Genomic DNA, 20,351 nt, shown 5'->3' with positions numbered 1-20,351 from the left:
AGAATTCACTGTGTTCTGATGATGAAAACGTAGATAGTTTAAAAAAAATTAAAACTTTTTTTTCACACAAATTGTTCAAACGCAATGTATTTTGGTCTATATTTGCCAATTTAGTTTTTCGCAAACTAAACTAAATGTTGTGCGAATGGGAACTCGTTATGCTGTATAGGAAGCCACCCAGTGGTTACCTGATGAACTGAAATTACTCCAGTTATTTTAGTTTTTAAAGTGGCTTCAAGGAAGAATGGAAGTGTTGGCATTTGTATTGAATCTGCACAAAACTGAGTTTAAAGCTTTAACTTTTTTTCACTTTGATGCAGAAAATGTCAAAAACAATACTGATTTAAAAAATTACCATGAACAAGTAAAATCATATTGATAGGAAACATTTTAGTTTTGCCCCTCCCTTGTAGGAGTTTCATCTTCGACGCTCAAAATAAACAACACAAATAGGATACTTTTTTTTTTCTTTGTGTTTATCCTGCGGTTCTTTTCTGATTTTCCTCTGTTCAGTTCTTTTTTTGAGAAAAACCTCTCGTCCTATGATGTGTGTTTGTGTTTCTTCTACAGCTCAATGATGAGCTTTCCTTCATCATCACTGCTGCTGGTGTCTGTGTCCTGACAGCTCTGCTGCACAGGCCTCACTGCGCTCAGACACTCAGCTGCCTGAAGGCCATGAAATAGCCCAGTCAGGAAGGCAGACTGATGTTTGCTGTTGCCTTCCACTCCACCACAGCTTGTGCTCTCCCTGCTGCTGTCCTGTGGTGTCATGTCTGTCATGTCCCGGGTCTTTCCAGGCAGTGGACATGCAGAGAGTGTTGATCGACTCTGGCTGTTTTCTGCAGGCTGGACCTCTCCTGTTCGCCCAGCAGCAGCTCTGCAGACTTGAGAAACCTGGCTCAGCGATGCAGAGGAAAACACGAAGGATTCAGGCGAGAGGCCACAGTTGCTGAAGCCTCCTGGGGCAGTTAATGTATGACTTACATGTGACTGACAGCTCACAGCAGTGTTGTCATGACCCACAGTGGTATTTCCTTGCTGAGAGGGGAGTCTGCTGAGAGAGAGCTGCTTCTGTGAGAAACTTTGACTTTTTTGAAGGTCTGGTTCAGTTCTTGCAAAAACAGTTTGTGTTTCTGATGAATTAACCTTGGCTATCATATTTCCACTTGAAGCTGGTTCATATAAGACCCGTGTTTGTTGGCTGTGGATGGTGCTGCTTGCCCAGTTCTGCTGGGGTGTAAACAAATGGCTGTTTTCCAACGATGGCAGGTTCAAAAGATCTGTGTGAACACCACTGGCAGGAAAGTGGAGGTTACTCAGTTTGTCTGGAGCTTGCTGAGGACGCTGTGTTCCGGACTCTGCCTGGGATAGTTGCTGAAGATGCTGGGGGATTTTAAAGGAGTTCCCCTGGACCCTTTTGTCATCTGCCTGTTTTGAAAAAGGGAATATAAGTTTATTTCCACCCAAAGTTACTGTTAATGTTTTTTCTTTATTAAACATGTTAATACTTTTTAATATTATACTCAATGTGGACAATTAAGAAAAAGTCCCAAACATCTAATACAATTTCAAAAATTGCTTTCTTACATATTATTAACCTCTTTTTATATCTCTGTCTGTCTGTCTGTCTGTCTGTCTGTCTGTCTGTCTGTCAATTGATTGATCGATCAATAGATGCAGTGTATGTGTGTGTACGTGTGTTTGCGTGTACGTGTGTGTGGGCTTAATATGAACAAGTACTTGTTGACAGGTTTTTTTTTGGGAAGTAGTGAGGGTGTTGCATTTGGAGAACCAAATAAAATTTGAAGCCTTAAAAGCTTAAATTGTGTATTGTGTGGTATAGTAGTGTGTTAGGTTTTTGTTTGACGTTTCTTCTTAGATTTAATCTTCATATACCTAATATATTAATAAAGAGTCGATATGCATTTCTAGTTATCTTTCTTGTCATGTTCTCAACTTCACTTCTTCTTGTTTTATCAGAATCGAAAAGCTACAGTCTTACCCTGTAAAATTGAGAAAACCCAAGCTCACCTGCATCTGTGCTCCAATCACATGTCTGCATCCAGACCCTGGTACCTCCCCCGTCCACATTCCTCTGCGGTGGTCCTCTGCAACCACCCCCCGACCACCCTGCTCCTCCATGTCCCGCCGGCCCTCCACTGATCTCTGGTCCGTGTCTTGCAGCTCCACAGGAGTTCCTGCATGTTCCCGTGTCTGCAGCTCTCCCTCAGTTGCTCCAGCCTCCAGCGAATGTTCTTGACCAAGCCCTTGAAGCAACACAAACAAACCAAAGCCTCCATAAAGTGATGAATGAGCCGTCCACTCTCAACGCTTATTAGTTTATCTCACAGATTAACAGGATCTGAGTCTGTTTTAAACATTTTTGGGTTTAAAACCACCCTAAATCTGCTAAAGGCTTTGTTGACTCAGAGTCCTTTGATGGTGACTGGTTCAAGATGTTTAAGTTTTTATTCTGAGGAAAAATGAGTCTCTTCTGGAGTATACATTTTTCAGAGTTAAACACATCTTTCAGCTCCTCTGTGTTTTCCTTTCCTCTTTGTATGCTTATATTAGGGATTTGGTTTGTATGAAGAATTATTAATGACTGGTTACCTGTTTTAATGTTCATAGAGAGACACCTTCACATTGCTCCAGCCTGGGAGTTTTCCTTGACCGTGGAGGGGGGTTCCACAGTAATCTGGGAGGAGCTCCAGAACTTTGGACGACTTCAGAATTTTTATTTTTTGATATGTGAAACTTTTTTATGCAAAATAAAATGAGGTTATAAGAAAAACAAATTGCATCACATATATTGAAATATGAGTTTTGGGGGTTAAAGTAGCATTTCCTGTATATTTTGTAAAAATCAACAGGTTCAGATGATTTGTTAAGTATTTAAAAAAACACAGAAAACAAGTGTGATGTGTTTTCTTTTGAAGGATAACTTACTTTGGGGAGTTTTTTCTTTTGTCAAATTATTATTGCCAATTACAATTTTGTTGTAATTAATCTTATCTGAGGTTTTTTTCTAAAAGTTTGAGTTGCAACTTAGAGGGAAGTTTGTTCTTAAATTACAGTGACTTGGAAGAAGAATTCAGTCTTTTGTGGATTGAATATTCTTGTGTATAAAACCTGCACTTAAACCGATAGCATGTAAGACACTTTGACTTCAGATTTAACAGATGTAGAGAAAAGCTCAGCATTACTGCGTTTCTATAAAAATTCTTGACATAGCTTAAAAAAAACAGTTTTATTGAGATCAAAATCAAAAAGGTGATTATTTGCTGCCCTCTAGTGTTCACAACAGGTATGTGTTTTAGGAGTTTGAATCCTGACTGCTACGATTGACAACAAGTAATGATTTATAAATGAGTTTATCATTCCCTTTGGTGGTATGGACACCTGTATTTCCAGATTTCATTGAAAACTCTAAATAAACTTTGGCTCACACAAAATATTGTTGACTTTTGACTCTGAAATTTAAACTTGTAAAACCAACTCAACCAGATTCTTTTTTTGCGGTCATTTTGTCAACCCAGATATTTAGTTGGGTGAAACAATTAATTGCCTTTATCAATTAATCAATTTATATTCCTACGATTCTAACAAGATTAATCTGTCTGAGGCAAGTTGTTCATCAAATCTACCTATAGCATTATAAAATAATTTCAAAATGAAATGATAGCATCAATACTGGAAAATACCATTTGGATTGAGACATGTTATGTACACAAACTATCATTGAAATCATTGTTAAAATGAATCTCTACAGCCCTATTAGTCATATTTTGTTTTTTTTCATTAGTGCTATGTTGAGGTATTTGCCTTAATTTTTGCTTTTAACCTTGAGAAATATGATAAAAGAGTTAACTCTTTCCCCAATACAAGGGTGAACATCCTGAAACCCTTCATAGATCGACATGCCGTACAAACTCAGGGCAGAACGACGTAAAATCTTTAACCTAAGAGCAGCTTCACCAGCATAGCTCTTTGTTTTTGCACTCTTTATCTAGATTATTACTATTGGTAGGATCTAATGTGTTACTGTGCACCAGCTCCATCATGAGCTGCATGGAGAAGGTTGTATTTACCTGGTGTTGGGTGCTGGATGCCTGTGCTCAAAACACCCTCTGTGGATCCCTGCAGGTGAGTTTTAGAAGGCGGAGAGGAAAACTGACCCAACATTTTATGATGCGGCTCAGAATTGACTGCCTCTTCTGATCCTGGAGCAGTGAGCTGCAGTGAAGGTGAGGATCTGTCTGTCAGTCTGAGGTGATGGATGTTTGCATCCCTCTGTGAACTCTGATCTGTGTGTGATGACTGATGGCTGCTGACAGACCTCTGAGGGTTTAGCTGTCTTCCACCCTGACTGAGGCGATCTCCACTTTCTAACCTGCTTGCAAAGCCCAAAGCTTCACTGCTGGATTTTATTGTTTCATGGAGACATGGGGTTCCTGGATTTTGAGGTTTGTGATGGTTTTCCTCCCCCAGAACTACCCCTGTCATTCTGTTGTGGTTCACAGAGTTGTTAAGAAGAGAAATCCCTTTGTTCTCATGTTGTTTTGAAGGACTTTGTGTGACTGCAAGGCTTTCACCAACCCTCCATAAAAGCTGCTTTTCAGCAGAATATGTCAAAGAAAAGGCTTGTTTTTCCTCTAAGCTTTGGCCGCCTCTTGACTGTCCTCTTGTGGGTGAAGCAGGAGTTGGTGAGCCAGCAAAGATCCCTGTGATTCTCTTCAAAGCATTGTATTTGTGTGGAGATGCTGCCGAAGCTGAACCCTGAGTGGTGTTCTCCTGCTCCGTCAGGTCCAGGCCTGCTTTTACAGATATGGTTGACTGTTGAGATGATTTTGTCTCCATGTGAGGTGTCATCAAGCGTTCTCCTCTCTTTTGATGGGGTTTGTGGTTCCCCTCTTCATTTCTGTTTTCTATTGCGACAAGGCCTCGAGCTTCACCCTCAACAGAGTTTGGCCCGGAAGCTTTTTGCCTTTGTGGCACACCAACATCTGCTGGACGCTCAATTTGGTGTTCAATGAGAGCCAGCTGCTCGTCAGAGATGATTTGAAGACAGATCTGCAGGTCTGCTGTGTGCATGTGAAATATGTTCGGAGCTGGCTGGGCGTGGGCAGAAGGTGCTAAGAGATAGGGCGCAGCTGGAGAGTTTGATTCAAAGTTTGCCAGCTTGCCATGGCTGTCAGATGGTGGTCTGTGAGTTGGTGGAGGACTGAGATGAGCTGTGATGACAGCTGCTGACGTTTGATGGGTGGCTGCGGTAGAAGACAAGCTTGCAGGTGCAGGTGTGAGAGGTAAGGGTGACGCTGCAGACACCGCAGCAGATTTCAAAGAATGACTCAAACTGCAGCTCAATCCTCTTTGATAATCCTTGAGACAGCTCGTGGTTATCGTGGTCGCTGCAAACTGCCTGTGCACAGCAGGCAGGCTGCACAGTGAACTGTTTGTGAGACATGAAGCCTGACAGAGAGCTGTAACTGTGCCAGGCCAGGCATGCCGGTCTGGTAAAGAGAAGAGTGTTCTGCTGGCATCACAGCTTTGAAATGAAACAATACTGTCGCTCTTTGCAACTGAGGATTTGTTATTTGGCGCCGGAGCAGAATTGGGACTGCAGTCCTCCATTGCTTTGGATTCCTCCTCCACTGGCTGTGAGGTACTGGAATCAGAAACGTTGGGTAACTTGAGTTGGTACTTGGGCAGGAAGCTGCTTCTTACAACAGACGGGATGGGTGTGGCTCCTGAGGTTCCCACCAGCGGTGCGTGAGAATTGCCCGTAGATGGCACCAGGAGAGCTCCCCTCATCCTAAAAAGTTCTGGGTTTTCTTGATTGGTGTTTTTCAGAAGAACTGTTCTGGTGTCCGGGGCAGAGGTGCTGCTTTTGGGGTCACCCTCCACATCCATGGGTAAAACTGTTTTTACTTCTGTTCTTTGCTTCTTCCTGTCAGAGGGGTTTTGGGGAGCAAAGAGTTGTGATGTGGAGTCAAGTTGTGGTCCAGCATCCATCTGCCTCCCAGCTCCTGTGTTTGGGTTGACCAAAGATCCATTCATTGGTGGTGTCCCTGGTAACCACGACACGTTTCTCTTGGGTTGAGAATCTAGTGGACTTGTTTGTTGACTAAAATCCAAAGAGGAAGCCAGCGGAAGCCTAATGGAGGTTCCCTTGCTGTCTGTGAAGTTTATCACAGATTCTGTTGCCAACACAGACGCGCTTTTCTGTAAACAGTGGAGAGCTTCGTTGTCTGGGTTTGTGGAGCACTTCCTGCTTTTTGAAGGACTGCTATCTCCACATTGCTCTGCACTGTAGAGCTTTTTAAATGTTCCTCCTCCGTACATGTACCACTTGTTATATGCGAACTTCTGTGCTTTCTTCCTCCGGAACTTTCTGCTGTTTACCTCAGCAGCATCTCCATCGCAGCTGAGGGCGCCGGCGCACGCCTCCTCCACAGCTGAACTTGTGAGGAGAGCGTCTGTTGCGTGGTTGCAGTCTACGGCTGTTTGCCGGACTAGTGTGCGGTGGGTGGATGAGTGCTGGTTCACAGGCTTTGTTGCCAAACCTGTTGGATTGATCTGGCCAGAGCTTCCCCTGCGAGCGAGACTTATGTAATCACTGTGATGGGAGGGGGACGGACCGCCTGTCTCCGGCTGCAGGAGGGTAACGCTGAAAGGCAGGGAGTTGCTGCGTGTTACGCGGGCATGATCCACAGAGGAGGCACTCTGAGTGGGAACAGAACCATACAATCCGGCCCTGTTGTGTTTTTGTAAAAGCCCAGCTTTCTGAGACGCATTAATCTTCATATCAAAGTGGAAAGAGTCCTTGTAGGTGTACGGCATGGGGAGGTCAATGCTGCCCTGCTTGGACAAAACTGTCTTCCTGGGCCTCACATGCGCTAGCTGTTTGTCCTCCACAACAGCTGTGTTCTCAGAGATCAGCTTGGAAATCCGCTCCTCTAGAATCTTTTGCTCCTGCTCTCTTCTTGTAGCTTTAGGCTCCTGTTCTCCTCTTTCTGAAGTCAGCAGTGTTTGGCTAGTGGTTTCCTCCATGCTCTCCTTGAAAGACCTGCTGAGGGAGTCCATGCTGTGGTCTGTTAAACTACTCCTCGGGCTTGGATAGTGATCGCTGCTCTCACTGAAGCCAGAGTCTGTGCTCTCATGACTCTGGGATTTGCCCTTCGAGACCGAGCGCTCCCAGCGCTCAGAAAGCAGCATGGCCTCTTGTCTCTGAAGGGGAAGATGTCTGGTCAGGTGTGGATCTATACTTGGCATCTTTTGCTTAGCCTTTTCCTCAGGTTTTGTATTTTGTTCTTTGTGTTCACTTACACCTTGGATGTGTACAGAGCTAACCTGAGCGCTACTTGCTGGGGTGGAGATCTCAGTCACAGGGGGAGAGATGTTTTTCTCCATGCTGGCTGACTCTTCTTCACGCTCATCGAGAGACAAACTGGAGGTGCAAGTCTCTCTGGAGCTGTCCAAGCTGCTGTGCTCTGACTCAGAGGAGAGCCGGGCATGGGCCTGGGTTCGTTTGTGTTTGTACAGGTTGCTCTGAGTCTTAAAAGAAACTCCACAGGTGGTACAGGGGTAAGGTCGCTCCCCCGTGTGGCAACGGAGGTGCTTCTCCAAGACGCTGGGTTTCATGCAGTCCCGTCCGCAGTGGGGGCACACATGCTTTCCTGCCGATTTGGGTCTGGCTGCAGCAGGAGAAGCAGGATTTTGTGCAGGCTGAGGCTGCAGCCCACTGGCAATGTGCAGAGTCAAAAAGGGAAGTTTGTCTTTAGGGGTGAGTGGTGGCACAGCCAGATGGAGAGCTGCTCCCGCTGCCCTGCTTGTAGCGGCAGGAGGCTGGGGGTAAGGCTGCAGCGGCAAAGCAGGCACTGGGTGTATGTACAGTGCAGTCAATGGAGCCTGGACAGCCATCCTTTTCTCTGCCTGAGTTGCGACAGAGCTGATATGCACTGGAAGACTTGCCAATGTCGGCTTGCTAGTCTCCATGGTAACTGCTGCCGTTGCGATGAACCAGAGACTCTATTACCTGTAGGAGAAGAACAGTTTGTGTTAGGCTTTGGTATTGTCTCTGATCAGATCAGTCTGCGGGGGGATGTTTTCCACTCTAAAAGAGCAAAATGTGACCTGAGTGTTTATCACTAAGATGCTCTGAACTGGTTAATGATGGCGGAAACGCTGCATCCTTCACTAGAATAACTAATCTAATTTGGAAAAAAACGCCTCCCAGTGTAAATGTGATGAAATACAGCAAAGCAAAAAAATAAAACACATTTACCTTAGTATTAAGCTGGAATATGATGCTAGTCATCTCAGCACATACAGACTGAAAAAACCTCTTTGTTGTCAGTGTTGGGGCAGAGTGTCTCACTCTTTAGAAGGATGCAGGCAGGAAAATATTTGTGAGGTACATGCAAACCCCCAGGCAGGCTCAGATGAGCAAAGGAAGGCTGAGTGAGATCCTGTGTATTTACACAGATTCTCTTGAATAAAATGTGTCCATTCAAATTTGCTGCAGCATCCGTCAGCAGACTGCAGAAAAGATCTGGTAATCCCATCAAAGTGTAAAGACGTGGAAAGATAGAAAGCTGCATATTAGAAGCGAGTTCGACTGGGTATAAACCAAGAAGGCGCACAGAGAGCACCCCTCTGCAGCTTTGACACCTCAATCTCATCCAGCATGGAAACTTTTCACTGTTTTATAAATCAGCAAACTCCTGATCTGATCCTAGTTGATGGAGTTCTCAGTCAACAAACTGCCATGTGAGCATGTATTTCACTTTTACAGCATGACCTGCGCTGCACCTTCCTGCTAAAACAAGCTCTCACTTCCTTGCAGATATGCAAAACCTATCATATTGTTCCGCATGCTGGAAGCCAGAGCAGAAGCACAACCATAGTGATGTGTTTGTCATTTCTTCTTTTGAAGAATGATTCTCCCGAGTGGGTTGACCAAGAGGTCATGTTGAAAAAGTAAGTCACTTCAACAAGTTCAGATCTCTTCCGGTTGTTTACTCTGTTTCTCTAGATTTGCAGTAAGAAAACTTAAAAAGAGGAAACATCTGTACACTCCCATAGCACAGTTCAAGTGAGCTCACATCACAAAACTGTACACTGAGCTCAACTTTGATGCATCAGACAAGGCAGTAAAGCAGAAGTCACTCACCGGTCTCAGTGCTCTCAGATCAGTGACACAACTGTGGTGAGAGCCCCCTCTGCCGAGGCTGTTCCTCACCAGCCTGAGCTGCTCTGAGTTTTAGAACACGACCTCTCGCTCGTCACAAGGAAGCGGAAGAAATGCAAATGAGAAACGAGATGCAGGCTGGAAGTGGTGAGGCAGAGAGGAGAGCGTGGAGGGAGGGAGCAAGCTGGGTGGGTGTGTGGTCTGTCAAACAAAGACTTCCGGAGGACAATTTGAAAAGAACAATAACAAAAAAACTCATACAAATAGGCGTGTGTGCTGTGCTTACAGCACACATGGGAGGCAAATGAGGAGCTGCTACCCAAGCAAACTCACGTTCAGAAGCCGAGTGGGTCTTTGAGGGAGCACCTGACTTCTGATTCCTTCATTGCCCTCACCTACCTCCTCCCACACAACATATCAAACGCCCACATGGTGCAGCAGGCTGCTGTGGTAGCACATGCACTGGCTCCACTCTCAGTTACAGAACAAATGGATGAGCTGGAGTTGGTTTCCCTCCTCCATGAAGCCTTTTGCACGGGTTCAGCAGTTCACCCTCTCACATGTTGAAACACTGGTGCTTTCCTAAAAACAGACTCATTTATCTGTGCCTGCATGTTTGCCGTGTTTACTGTTGATTCTGAGAAACGAAATCCATCCTGTACTCCTCAGTTTTACACAGATAGAAGATGTATTTTTATCAATGAAATGCTCCTAAACTTGCTCTAAACTGCAGTTTTTTCCAGTAAGCCAAAAAAAGAAGCATTAAAAATGAAATGTATTCATTTCTCTAATGAAGTTGAAATTTGGCTCAGTTTAAATGTCTGATACCTTCACTTAAAGGTCAGTGTTTCCCTTTTATGGATCTTTTAAGAAACCTAAAGAAAAGCAGGCATAGTTAAAGGCCCACTGCGATTATCTTCTGGTCTCTTTTTAAAAAGTTTTTTTAGGACACAGTTTCTGCAGAGCAACAGTGGTTCATTAGAAATTCTCCTCTGAGTTGTGGGCGGGACTGTTGCCTACCCCACTTACTGTCATCCATCTGTTTACATGCTCTCCCGCTAGCTTACAGCCTCTCACACCCCCATTCTAGCATTACCAGAGCAACAAAAATGGCGAGCAATATTGAAGCTATCCAGTCGTAAAATATAGAGCCAGATGTTAGCTCGGACGAGGAAATCGAAGACATACATGGATCTATTTGTCTGCAAGTGGATGCATCAGAATGGAGTGTAGCAGGGAGATGTGGCTTATGGCTTGTGGCTTGCCATAGAAACTCGTACATCACCCTTACAAGCTTTTCTAAAACAGCATTTTTTTTGTCAGCTCCTGATTTAAAACGATTTGAATAAAGAAATACTCAGAAATGCACTTTTTAGCTCAATATTCTTTATATATGTCCTCTATCTATCATCATAAAAATGCCATAAGAACATGTTAAAAACACCAAAACCACAATATTTATTGGAGTAAGTCTTTAAAATGTCTGATATTTTCATTTATGGATGTTTTAAGGAACCTAAACAAAAAGCAGGTATAGTTAATAAATGGTAGTATGCACAATTTGAATAAATGTCTTTTTGTTTTAAAAAAAAGGGACACAAAATATATTTTGCTTCTGCTTCTGCTTTTCTTTATTTTTTATAGATAAATTTAGGTTTTCTCATTAATTTTTGTTTTAACCCTTGTGCTATCTTAGATGACCCCACCCTTACATTGACGTGTTCTCCCTACCATGACAAAGGTGGATAAAGGTGGAAAGATTTCATGTAATCCATGGACACCAGTGAAGATCACAAATCATTGAAGAAAAAAGGTTCAGCGCACTGTCTGGTGGGTCTAGATGACCCAACTCCCAATGTTAAAGTGCCTAGGATAGCACAAGGGTTACATGTATGATGGGTTGAAGAATAAATGCAACCACATGGGGGCACAATCCAATGCTTTTGCTCTTCAGGGAAATGTAGAGGGTTGTCTCAGGAAGGGCATATAATGTAAAACCAAAGCTGAATCAATAATGCAAATCATGAACAAAGCCTTTAAAATGGGTCTGTCATGGTCCAGGTTAACAACAACCATGACTGGTGCTGTTGACCTACAGCATGACAATTGAAATCGGACCAGAGAATGAGAGGAGGGAGGCGTGTTCATTTGCAGAAAGAGGAAAAAGGCAGGAGTGTTGGAATGACAAAAGGAACTTTGAATGTTAGGATGTTTTCAGGTGTTTTATCCTGGTTTCCAGGAGGAAAGGGTGAAACTGTGCAGGCTGGCAAGACAGAGAAACACAGATGGAGGGATGTGCAAGACGTTAGGGCGATCAAGGACAGGGATGACAGACATCACAAGTGGGATGGAAAGATGCAGGAAGAATTCTGAAGAGCTGATGAATGAGGAAACATTAAAGACCACAGAGTAGAAGAGGTGGCTGTTGTGAGGCATAAAGTAGCAAAGACCAGTGAGGAAGAAAGGAGAAACACATTAAGGAAGATGAAGAGTGTAAGAGCAGTTAGTCTTGACAACATAGTGTATCACAGGAGGTGTATTGATTTAAGGTTGATTTAAAACCATGAAAATTCACAGTTATTAACTACAAACCTTAAATGTTGTTTCAAGATCCTCATTTATTGGTGCCCATTAAAAATGTTTGAATGACAGAATTTTGTTTGTATGAATGTGTTCCTCAGAAGAAATGTTGTTTTTCATTATTGTTGATTAATCTAAATGGCTTTTTAGGTTGAAGCAAAAAATGAAGTCCACATAACCCTTTCTAAATCTTTCTGGAATGAAATCATTCTGCATAAAATAATCTTCACTGATAAAACTCTTGAATAATAAAAAAGGCATCTACATTTCTCTTTTATTACATTACCAAAAAAAAACACCTTGTTGATACTCTTCTATGGCCATGAGATTACTGAGCTCAGGCCAAGAACGGTGCTCAGAACAACATCCAAGAGAGGATTTTGGTACAGACTTGTTCAAAGCTGACCGGCTCATTTAGGCCTTATGAGGAGCGACAAGAAGTCTGCAGCTGTTAAAACGGAATTAACCTCTTCCTCATTTGAGATAATTTAGTGTTTATTTGTTTTCATCTTGACAAAGAACTTCCTCATAAACGATTATTTTTACTTAAATAGAAACGTTCATCCATCTTCTTCCGTTTATACCCTTTTGGGGTCATGGGGCTGCTGGAGACGATCCCAGCCACTTGTGGGCAAAGGCAGGGGGCACCCTGGACAGGTCACCAGTCTGTCACAGGGTAGAGTGTCCACAATCACACACCTAGGGACAAATTAGAATAACCAATTAACCTATGAAGCACGTTTTTGGACAGTGGGAGGAAGCCCGAGTCCCTGGAGAAAACCCACGCATGCATGGGGAGAACATGCAAACTCCACACAGAAAGGCCCCCCATTGATGTTCTGGCTCAGGTCCCCCAGCCGAGACTTGAACCAGGGGCCTTCTTGCTGTGAGGCAAGAGCGCTAACCACTGCGCCGCCCTAAATAGCAAATTGAAATATTATTGGAAAAAATACAACATTGACGTAATTCACTTATAAGAGTTTTTTTTTTTTTACAGAATTAACTACATTTGAAAAGAATTACAGGCTGCACGGTGGAGCAGTGGTTAGCGCTCTTGCCTCACAGCAAGAAGTCCACTGGTTCAAGTCCAGGGTGGGTCCTGGGACCTGTCAGAGAACATCAATGGACCTTTCTGTGTGGAGTTTGCATGCTCGTGCATGCATGGGTTTTCTCCAGAGACGCTGGCTTCTTCCCACAAAAACATGGTTCATAGGTTCATTGTTTACTCTAAATTGTCCCTAGGTATGAATGTGAGAGTGCATGGCTGTGTGATTGTGGCCCTGCAACAGACTGGCGACCTGTACAGGGTGTCCCTGCCTTCCCCCACGTGTGGCCAGGATAGGATCCTGCAACCCCATGACCCCAAAAGGGACAAAACAGGTTTAGAAGATGAAGGAATGAAAAAATACATAATAAAGACCTGGCATAGTTAAAGAATCATGCACATATTGAGTATATTGTGAACACTAGCAATTTGGAATCAAAGCGTATTTGGTTGATATTTAACCTTTTAGTGGGTTTAACTTGAATATTGACACACTTTTCAAGTGATTAGAATCTTTTTCATTAGTTGGACACTTTAACAGTCTTAACATCCACTTAAGTGACTATTCCAGGTAACAGAACTTACTCTGCTTAATTCTGTTTATGTAGATTATCTAGATTATTCAATTCAATTCAAAATTATTAATAAAAAAAATGTTTTAAAGATTGTATTTTCTAAAAAGAGAGCGTTTATCCTTCACATTTACTTGAATTTTTTTTTATTTGATTAGGTAAATTGACCCAAATGTTTACAGCTTTTATACCCATTGATATATTTACTTATCTTTATAAATATCGTTTTTTTTCTATTATTCTTTCACACTTCCAAAACAAAGTGGAGGTGCCAATGGAATCAAACCTGACATTGTAAAAAATCTTTTCTTCTACATCCTTCAATAGTATTTTGACACCATTTGGTTTTCTGAAGGCCTTTTCAAGTATTTTTTTCTTTATTATGTGGTAATGGAAGGTTTAAAAAACTTTTTTTTTTTTTTTTTTACTAGTTATGTAATAGTTTTTTGCCAAATGCAAAGATAAAATAGATTCTGTTTTTTCACTCAAAAAAAACTAGTAAACTTAGCAGTTGACATAAATACAGACAATCCCAGAAATGGAGTTGAAATTCAGGATCTGGCAATTCTTTTGAAAATTTTACTGACTAAAAACAAAAACTGTGTTGTTGTTTTTTTACATTCTTTGTTTGCCTCTGGGCCTAAAATCTCAACCAGCAGCGATGAAAGTTTGCATACCATCAAGCATACTAAGTTAATGTAGCTTCTCTCTGGTAAGAAGTTACCAAAGGTCCAGCATCAGACCTGAGCTGCTTGCTAAATCAGTAAAAAGTCCTAAAGATAAATTTGAAGGATCTGTAGTTTAACACTAGTTTAAGAAAGATTAAGAGCAGCTACTGGCTAACTTTATTCGTGACCCACAATTTTTACCTCAAGCTCATATTTTTAATTCCTTTAAAACGTAAACGTTTCATTTAAAGGGGTCGTCTCTGTGCAATCCTCACTTGTTGTACCTCCGTTTGAGAGATCAACCCTGCAAATATCAGATCGTGTCAGCTCAAAGACACCAGATCATTATTACATCATTTCAACAGCTACAGACTTCAGATCATCTCCAAGGCAACAGCAGGAGGGAACACAGAGTATGATTTTTGTTGACATGGCAACAAGACACCTCCTACCACTCATGTTTTCAGTGTCTTCACAAAAGCCTGCAGGACTGTGCAAGCATGTGCGCATTGTTTTTTAGATGGTAAAAATGTGGATTTTCTCACCTAAATTTAAACTGAAACGGTCTGCAGCACTTTCATATTGTTTTTTTTGTATGTTTTCTTGTTGCTCTACTTGAGTGACATTTTACAGCTGGTTGTAGCCAGGAAAACATTTTATTCTTCATGTTGATAAGACAAGCTGTCACGATGGCTGATGTCAGCTGTAGGTCTTCTTTAGTGATAATCTGTCAGAGGTATAACACATTAGTTCATTCTAGCGGGTAAAATCCATTTGGATCACTTGGAAAAAGACAGATTTCTTCTCATTCTTTTTATCAACAGTAGATCTAAACTCACAGAACACTAAACATAAAAATGTGGGTACCACAGTATGCATAACAGTAAAAAGTGTTTACAAAATTTTTAGTTTTCCAAAATGTTATGCAGCCACAGGCCTTCAAATGGCTGAAACAGGGGTTACAAACAAAAGCAATACTTGAAAACAAAGTCTGGTTGGAAGAACATCTATCCACTAATTTGATTAGCTAATAACCTGTAACAGTATTGGCTTTAAAGGAAATATCTTAAAGGGGCAGCGTCACTTAAAAGTAAGGACAAATAGAGGCTCTCCAATCTGTAAAAGTGTTTATACAGGCAGTAAAAAAAAACTTTGAAAGAAATATTTTAATGGTCTTATTACAAAGGCTTTACAAATCTCTTTGTTTATAGTGAATGACATTATCCAAAGAAATTGGAGAAATCTCTGTATGTCAGGCACAGACAGTGGCCAAATATATTTTTGAACCTCAGAGACTTTTGGGCCCACGGATGACTTTAACTCTCAATGTGCTGCTTGTTCCAGAAATGTTACAGAATGCATTAACCCTTGTGCTATCTTACATTGACGTGTTCTCCCTACCATTACAAAGGTGGATAAAGGTGGAAAGATTTCATGTAATCCATGGACACCAGTGAAGATCACAAATCATAGAAGAAAAATGGTTCAGCGCACTGTCTAGTGGGTCTGTATGATCCATCTCCCAATGGTAAAGTGCCTAGGATAGCACAAGGGTTACTGAGCATTTTCTGAAAAAAACCAACAGCAGAGACAATCCACCATGCTGTCTGTGGATGCAAACTATTTCAGCAAAGCTAGCAAAAAAAAGTTTTATCTGCATGTCTATAAACTTTAAATACTGACAACATTCAATTCTTAGAAAATGTTTATGTGACACTTTGCAAAAACAGGTAAACATTGAAGCCAAAGATATGCCAGAGAATTATGGTAAATAGTAAGTAAAAATGTATATATTTATAACTTTGAAATTCAAATTTTCTTTTTTTAAAGCATTTTGACAAAATAAATGCACTTCAAGAAACACGACCTTCACTTCAAAACAACCCTTTTTTCCTTTTTAGAACAGGAATCTTTGAATGTAAAATTTAGCCGTGTACATTTACAACAAACAAAATCACAAATATTTTGTGTTATGGAAATATCGAAAAACATGCTAAATTATATAAATTACAGTTTCATGAAACTGTTCACAAAAGCACATCATACAGTTTGATTAAATTTAACTGTCTTTAGAAATGTTTTTTAAGGGCAAAAACATACATTTAGCAGTTTGTGGGATACTTTTTGTTCCATTAGAAATAAGATAATTATTTTGAGAATACCTTCTTCCATGTCACATTATGTATAAATCAATCTCAGTTTGAAAGGGAATGGCAGAGACAAAATACCTTTGTGAAAGAGGGTTCTAATTTATCTATTAATCCTACTAATCTGAACATGTAAATATGTGCCTTCCTTCATTAACTGTTAAGGTGAAAGTACTATTATCATCAAGTTGAGACTTCTGATCTACTCTTTGAAGCTAGAGTTTTTAAGGTTCTTATTGGCTCACCTTGTGACTTTCTGTTTTCTTTCAATTGAAAGATGTATTTGTAGTATTTCTGGAATCTATATATATATAAATACTACAAATGCATCTTTCAATTTAAAGAAAATTGGAAACCACAAGGTCAAAATGGGAAACACATCCGAAGGTGGTAGAGAATGAGAGGGCAAAGATCCTGTGGGACTTCCAGATCCAGACTGACAGGATGGTAATGGGGAACCAACCAGACATTGTAGTGGTGGATAAAGAACAGAGGAAAGCCGTTGTGGTGGATGTGGCAGTGCCAAGCGATGGGAACATCAGGAAGAAGGAACATGAGAAACTGGACAAATACCAGGGACTCAGAGAAGAATTGGAGAAAGCATGGAAAGTGAAGGTGACAGTGGTGCCTGTGGTAATTGAAGCACTCGGGGCAGTAACCCCCAAGCTGGCGAGTGGCTATAAAAGATATCTGGAAAGACCTCAGACATCTCAGTCCAGAAAAGGACAGTGCTAGGAACAGCTAAGATACTGCAGGACCCTCAAGCTCCCAGGCCTCTGGCAGAGGACCCGAGCTTGCGTGAGAAACCACACGCGGAAGGGTGAGAGGGGCGTTTTTTTATATATAGAATGTCTGCTTTACAGTTTCGGATGTCACTCAATATTTAAACTATATACCGATGTCATACTGGAGAAATTCTGAAGGTGGCAGTATTGCTTTTGTATGTCAGCCAGCAGCAGAACAACCAAAAAGGAGAAGAAGAAAAACCAATGACTGTTGTTTTGCGTCATGACGTAGCACGCAGACTTGCTGCTGGGAGCCCTTGCATGGCGTGCATGTACTGCTGTAAAGTTAAAATTTATGTAAGTTTGGGGACATAAACTCGTTGTTAGTTTAATGCAAACTCCGCACACTCAGTCGTTTCATGTTATACATGTAACTGATTAATTTTTGTGTCTTTTGGTGTAATTTTGTGCGATTTGTTGTATGATCATCAGCCTCGAAGCTAACGTTGTTAGCTGCTTTAGCTAACCTTTCACCGGTTCTGAGTGTCCACTGACCCGCGGCAGAGAAGCAAGATGTTTCGACCCAAGCCAACGTTGAAGGACCGACAGCAACTTTACAAACTCATCATTAGCCAACTGCTGTATGACGGATATACCAGCATCGCTAACAGCCTCATCAACGAGGTCAAGCCGCAGAACGTCGTGTCTCCTTCCGAGCAGCTGATGCAGCTCGCTAAGATCGGTAAGAGCCGCTCCGGGTCCCGGGATCGCGGTGACGGGGGCCCTGGCTGCAGCAGGATGTGCTTTCCGTTGCAGGGATGGAGAACGATGACAGCGCCGTACAGTACGCGATCGGACGCTCAGACACAGTGGCGCCGGGGGTCGGCATCGATATGGAGTTTGATGCGGACGTCCAGACCATGTCACCGGAGGCGTCGGAGTACGAGACCTGCTACGTCACGTCTCATAAGGGGCCCTGCCGGGTGGCCACTTACAGTCGCGACGGCCAGCTCATCGCCACTGGCTCCGCCGACGCGTCCATCAAGATCCTGGATACAGAGCGGATGCTGGCGAAGAGCGCCATGCCTATCGAGGTGCTGCGGGGCGGGGAGAGCTGCATCCCAGGCTCTGTGGGCGTCTCTGCCCTGACACTTCTTCCCTGTGTCTGTAACAGGTGATGATGAATGAGACGGCTCAGCAGAACATGGAGAACCACCCGGTGATCCGAACCCTGTATGACCACGTCGATGAGGTGACCTGCCTGGCCTTCCACCCCACAGAACAGATTTTAGCTTCTGGGTCCCGGGACTACACCTTGAAGCTGTTTGACTACTCCAAACCTTCTGCAAAACGAGCTTTCAAATACATCCAGGTCAGATCCTCCTACATATCAGCTTTATTTTGAAAGTCTTTGTCCTGCTGCTGTCGTCTGTCTACACTGGTATGTGTGTGTTTACATCCTTTTAAATTCCCAGATTACCATCTGCTTTCTCCAGGAGGATGGCAGGTTAAGTCATGTAAACCGAGATCTTTGATTATCATTGTTCATTTGAATATTTAAACTGATTTCTCTTAGGTTAATCATAGACCCACTCTAATGAAAATGGCGTTTTTGGTGTTTTTAACATGTTCTTGCAGCGGTATTCCAATGATGGAGGACATACATGAAGAAAATTAAACCTAAAATTGCATTTCTGAGTATTTCTTTATTCAAATCGTTGTGAATCATGCATTTGTAGTTGGAAAAAAATTGTAATTGTGATGTAAAAACTACAACGGCAGGCCACAAGCTCCCTGCTCTGCTCCGTTCTGATTTTGGCTAAAATATATAATCTATATATATATATCTATATATATATAGATATATATATATATATCTATATATATATACAGTATATATGAGATTGGTGTTTGTAAACATAACCAGTGCCTCACACAGACCTGATTAACACCTATGTGGGTTAAAAAAAATCTTTAAAGTACATGCTTTGATCAGTGAGAGATTGGTCTGAAAGCTGTGGGTGCTGTTATGCAGGTTGTCTCAGCAATCTGCACGTTGTTGAGACAAAATACTGCAAATCTAGCTGCTGTGGTGTCCCTGTCATATTCATAAAACAGTTGCAAAAAAAACTAACGATCTGTTTTCACCTTGTGGTACTTTTTATCCAGATTATATGCCCTATATGTTCTAAAATGATCCTGGATTATATAAATTGTGTACCACTTTTGGGTTTTGGAACAATTACAGCACAGAATATAAATTCTCTGCTTCCCTGCAGGAGGCTGAGATGCTGCGCTCCATCTCCTTTCACCCTTCGGGGGACTTTCTGCTGGTGGGAACGCAGCACCCGACGTTGCGGCTTTACGACGTCAACACCTTCCAGTGCTTTGTGTCCTGCAACCCACTGGACCAGCACACGGACACCATCAGCGGGGTCAGCTACAACCCCAGCGCCAACAGCTATGTCTCCTGCAGCAAGGACGGCAGCATCAAACTGTGGGACGGCGTTTCCAACCGCTGCGTGACCACCTTCGAGAAGGCACACGATGGGGCGGAAGTCTGCTCCGCCATTTTCTCCAAGAACTCAAAGTACGTCCTGTCCAGTGGGAAAGACTCGGTGGTCAAGCTTTGGGAGATCTCCACAGGCCGGACTCTGGTCAAGTACACAGGTAAGAAAGAAACAGAAAGGGAGAAAAAAACTGGAGCCTTGTGTCTTCATTCATTTAAGTTTTTTCCTTCCAGGTGCGGGGCTGAGTGGCCGTCAGATGCATCGCACCCAGGGCGTGTTCAACCACACCGAGGACTATGTTCTGCTGCCCGACGAGCGCACCATCAGCCTCTGCTGCTGGGACTCCCGCACGGCTGAACGGAAGAACCTGCTGTCTCTGGGCCACAACAACATCGTCCGCTGCATCGTCCACTCGCCCACAAACCCCGGCTTCATGACCTGCAGCGACGACTTCAGGGCCCGCTTCTGGTACCGCCGCACAACCACAGACTGAATCCAGGGGGAGGGGGGTCCAACTGCATCGGAGCTCTCCGTCATCTCATCCAACAGTTTTGTTTTCCTGAGGGGGAATGTTTTTAATTTTTTTTGATGAAAAGGTTCTGAGCATAAAGACAGCTGGGACTTTAGGAGGGAAGCAATCTCATAACTCACATTTCTGTTTCTTTAGTGTCCTTATCACTTTTGTATTTTATCTCTTTTCTTGAAATGCCAATTTTTTTAAATAAAGAGTTCAAATGATGAAATGGCTTTTTTTATTGAATGTGTTGACAGATATTTTCTGCAGTCTTATCTTTAACGCAGCCTGGCATGAAGGCGATCAGTCTTTTGATCTTCTGAAGGGAAGTAGACGGTACTTTGACAGCTGCTTTCATCTCTTCCGTGTATTTGGGTCTAAACCAATGAGTTATATC

General features: G+C 42.5%; 2 protein-coding genes across 5 annotated transcripts; one reads left to right on the top strand and one right to left on the bottom strand.

The window, feature by feature from the left end:
* Positions 1-43: 43 nt before the first annotated feature.
* znf831 (zinc finger protein 831) lies at positions 44-10,110 on the bottom strand. 3 transcript variants are annotated; one of them, XM_011475182.3, is made up of 6 exons: positions 9,176-10,110; positions 4,092-8,038; positions 2,032-2,267; positions 1,147-1,428; positions 985-1,051; positions 781-894 (listed from the first exon to the last, which is right to left on the bottom strand). In XM_011475182.3, the coding sequence occupies exons 2-5, from the start codon at positions 7,996-7,998 to the stop codon at positions 1,013-1,015; spliced, it is 4,464 nt and encodes a 1,487-aa protein (XP_011473484.2). In that variant the 5' UTR covers positions 7,999-8,038; positions 9,176-10,110; the 3' UTR covers positions 781-894; positions 985-1,012. The 3 variants fall into 3 exon arrangements, with proteins under 3 accessions (XP_011473480.2, XP_011473479.2, XP_011473484.2); XM_011475178.3 differs by having other exon boundaries at positions 44-894; positions 985-1,428; positions 9,176-10,109; XM_011475177.3 differs by having other exon boundaries at positions 44-1,428; positions 9,176-10,108.
* cstf1 (cleavage stimulation factor subunit 1) lies at positions 5,197-20,183 on the top strand. Of its 2 annotated transcripts, none has more exons than XM_011475176.2 (6): positions 5,197-5,306; positions 17,423-17,672; positions 17,747-18,024; positions 18,105-18,302; positions 19,210-19,600; positions 19,674-20,183. In XM_011475176.2, the coding sequence occupies exons 2-6, from the start codon at positions 17,504-17,506 to the stop codon at positions 19,931-19,933; spliced, it is 1,296 nt and encodes a 431-aa protein (XP_011473478.1). In that variant the 5' UTR covers positions 5,197-5,306; positions 17,423-17,503; the 3' UTR covers positions 19,934-20,183. The 2 variants fall into 2 exon arrangements, with proteins under 2 accessions (XP_011473478.1, XP_004068943.1); XM_004068895.3 differs by lacking the exon at positions 5,197-5,306 and adding an exon at positions 17,180-17,287.
* Positions 20,184-20,351: the final 168 nt, after the last annotated feature.

The sequence above is a fragment of the Oryzias latipes genome, chromosome 5 (assembly GCF_002234675.1).
Source record: "Oryzias latipes chromosome 5, ASM223467v1".
Lineage (NCBI taxonomy): Eukaryota > Metazoa > Chordata > Actinopteri > Beloniformes > Adrianichthyidae > Oryzias > Oryzias latipes.
Note: the sequence above shows the minus strand (reverse complement) of the source record. Positions and strands in the feature narration are given on the sequence as shown.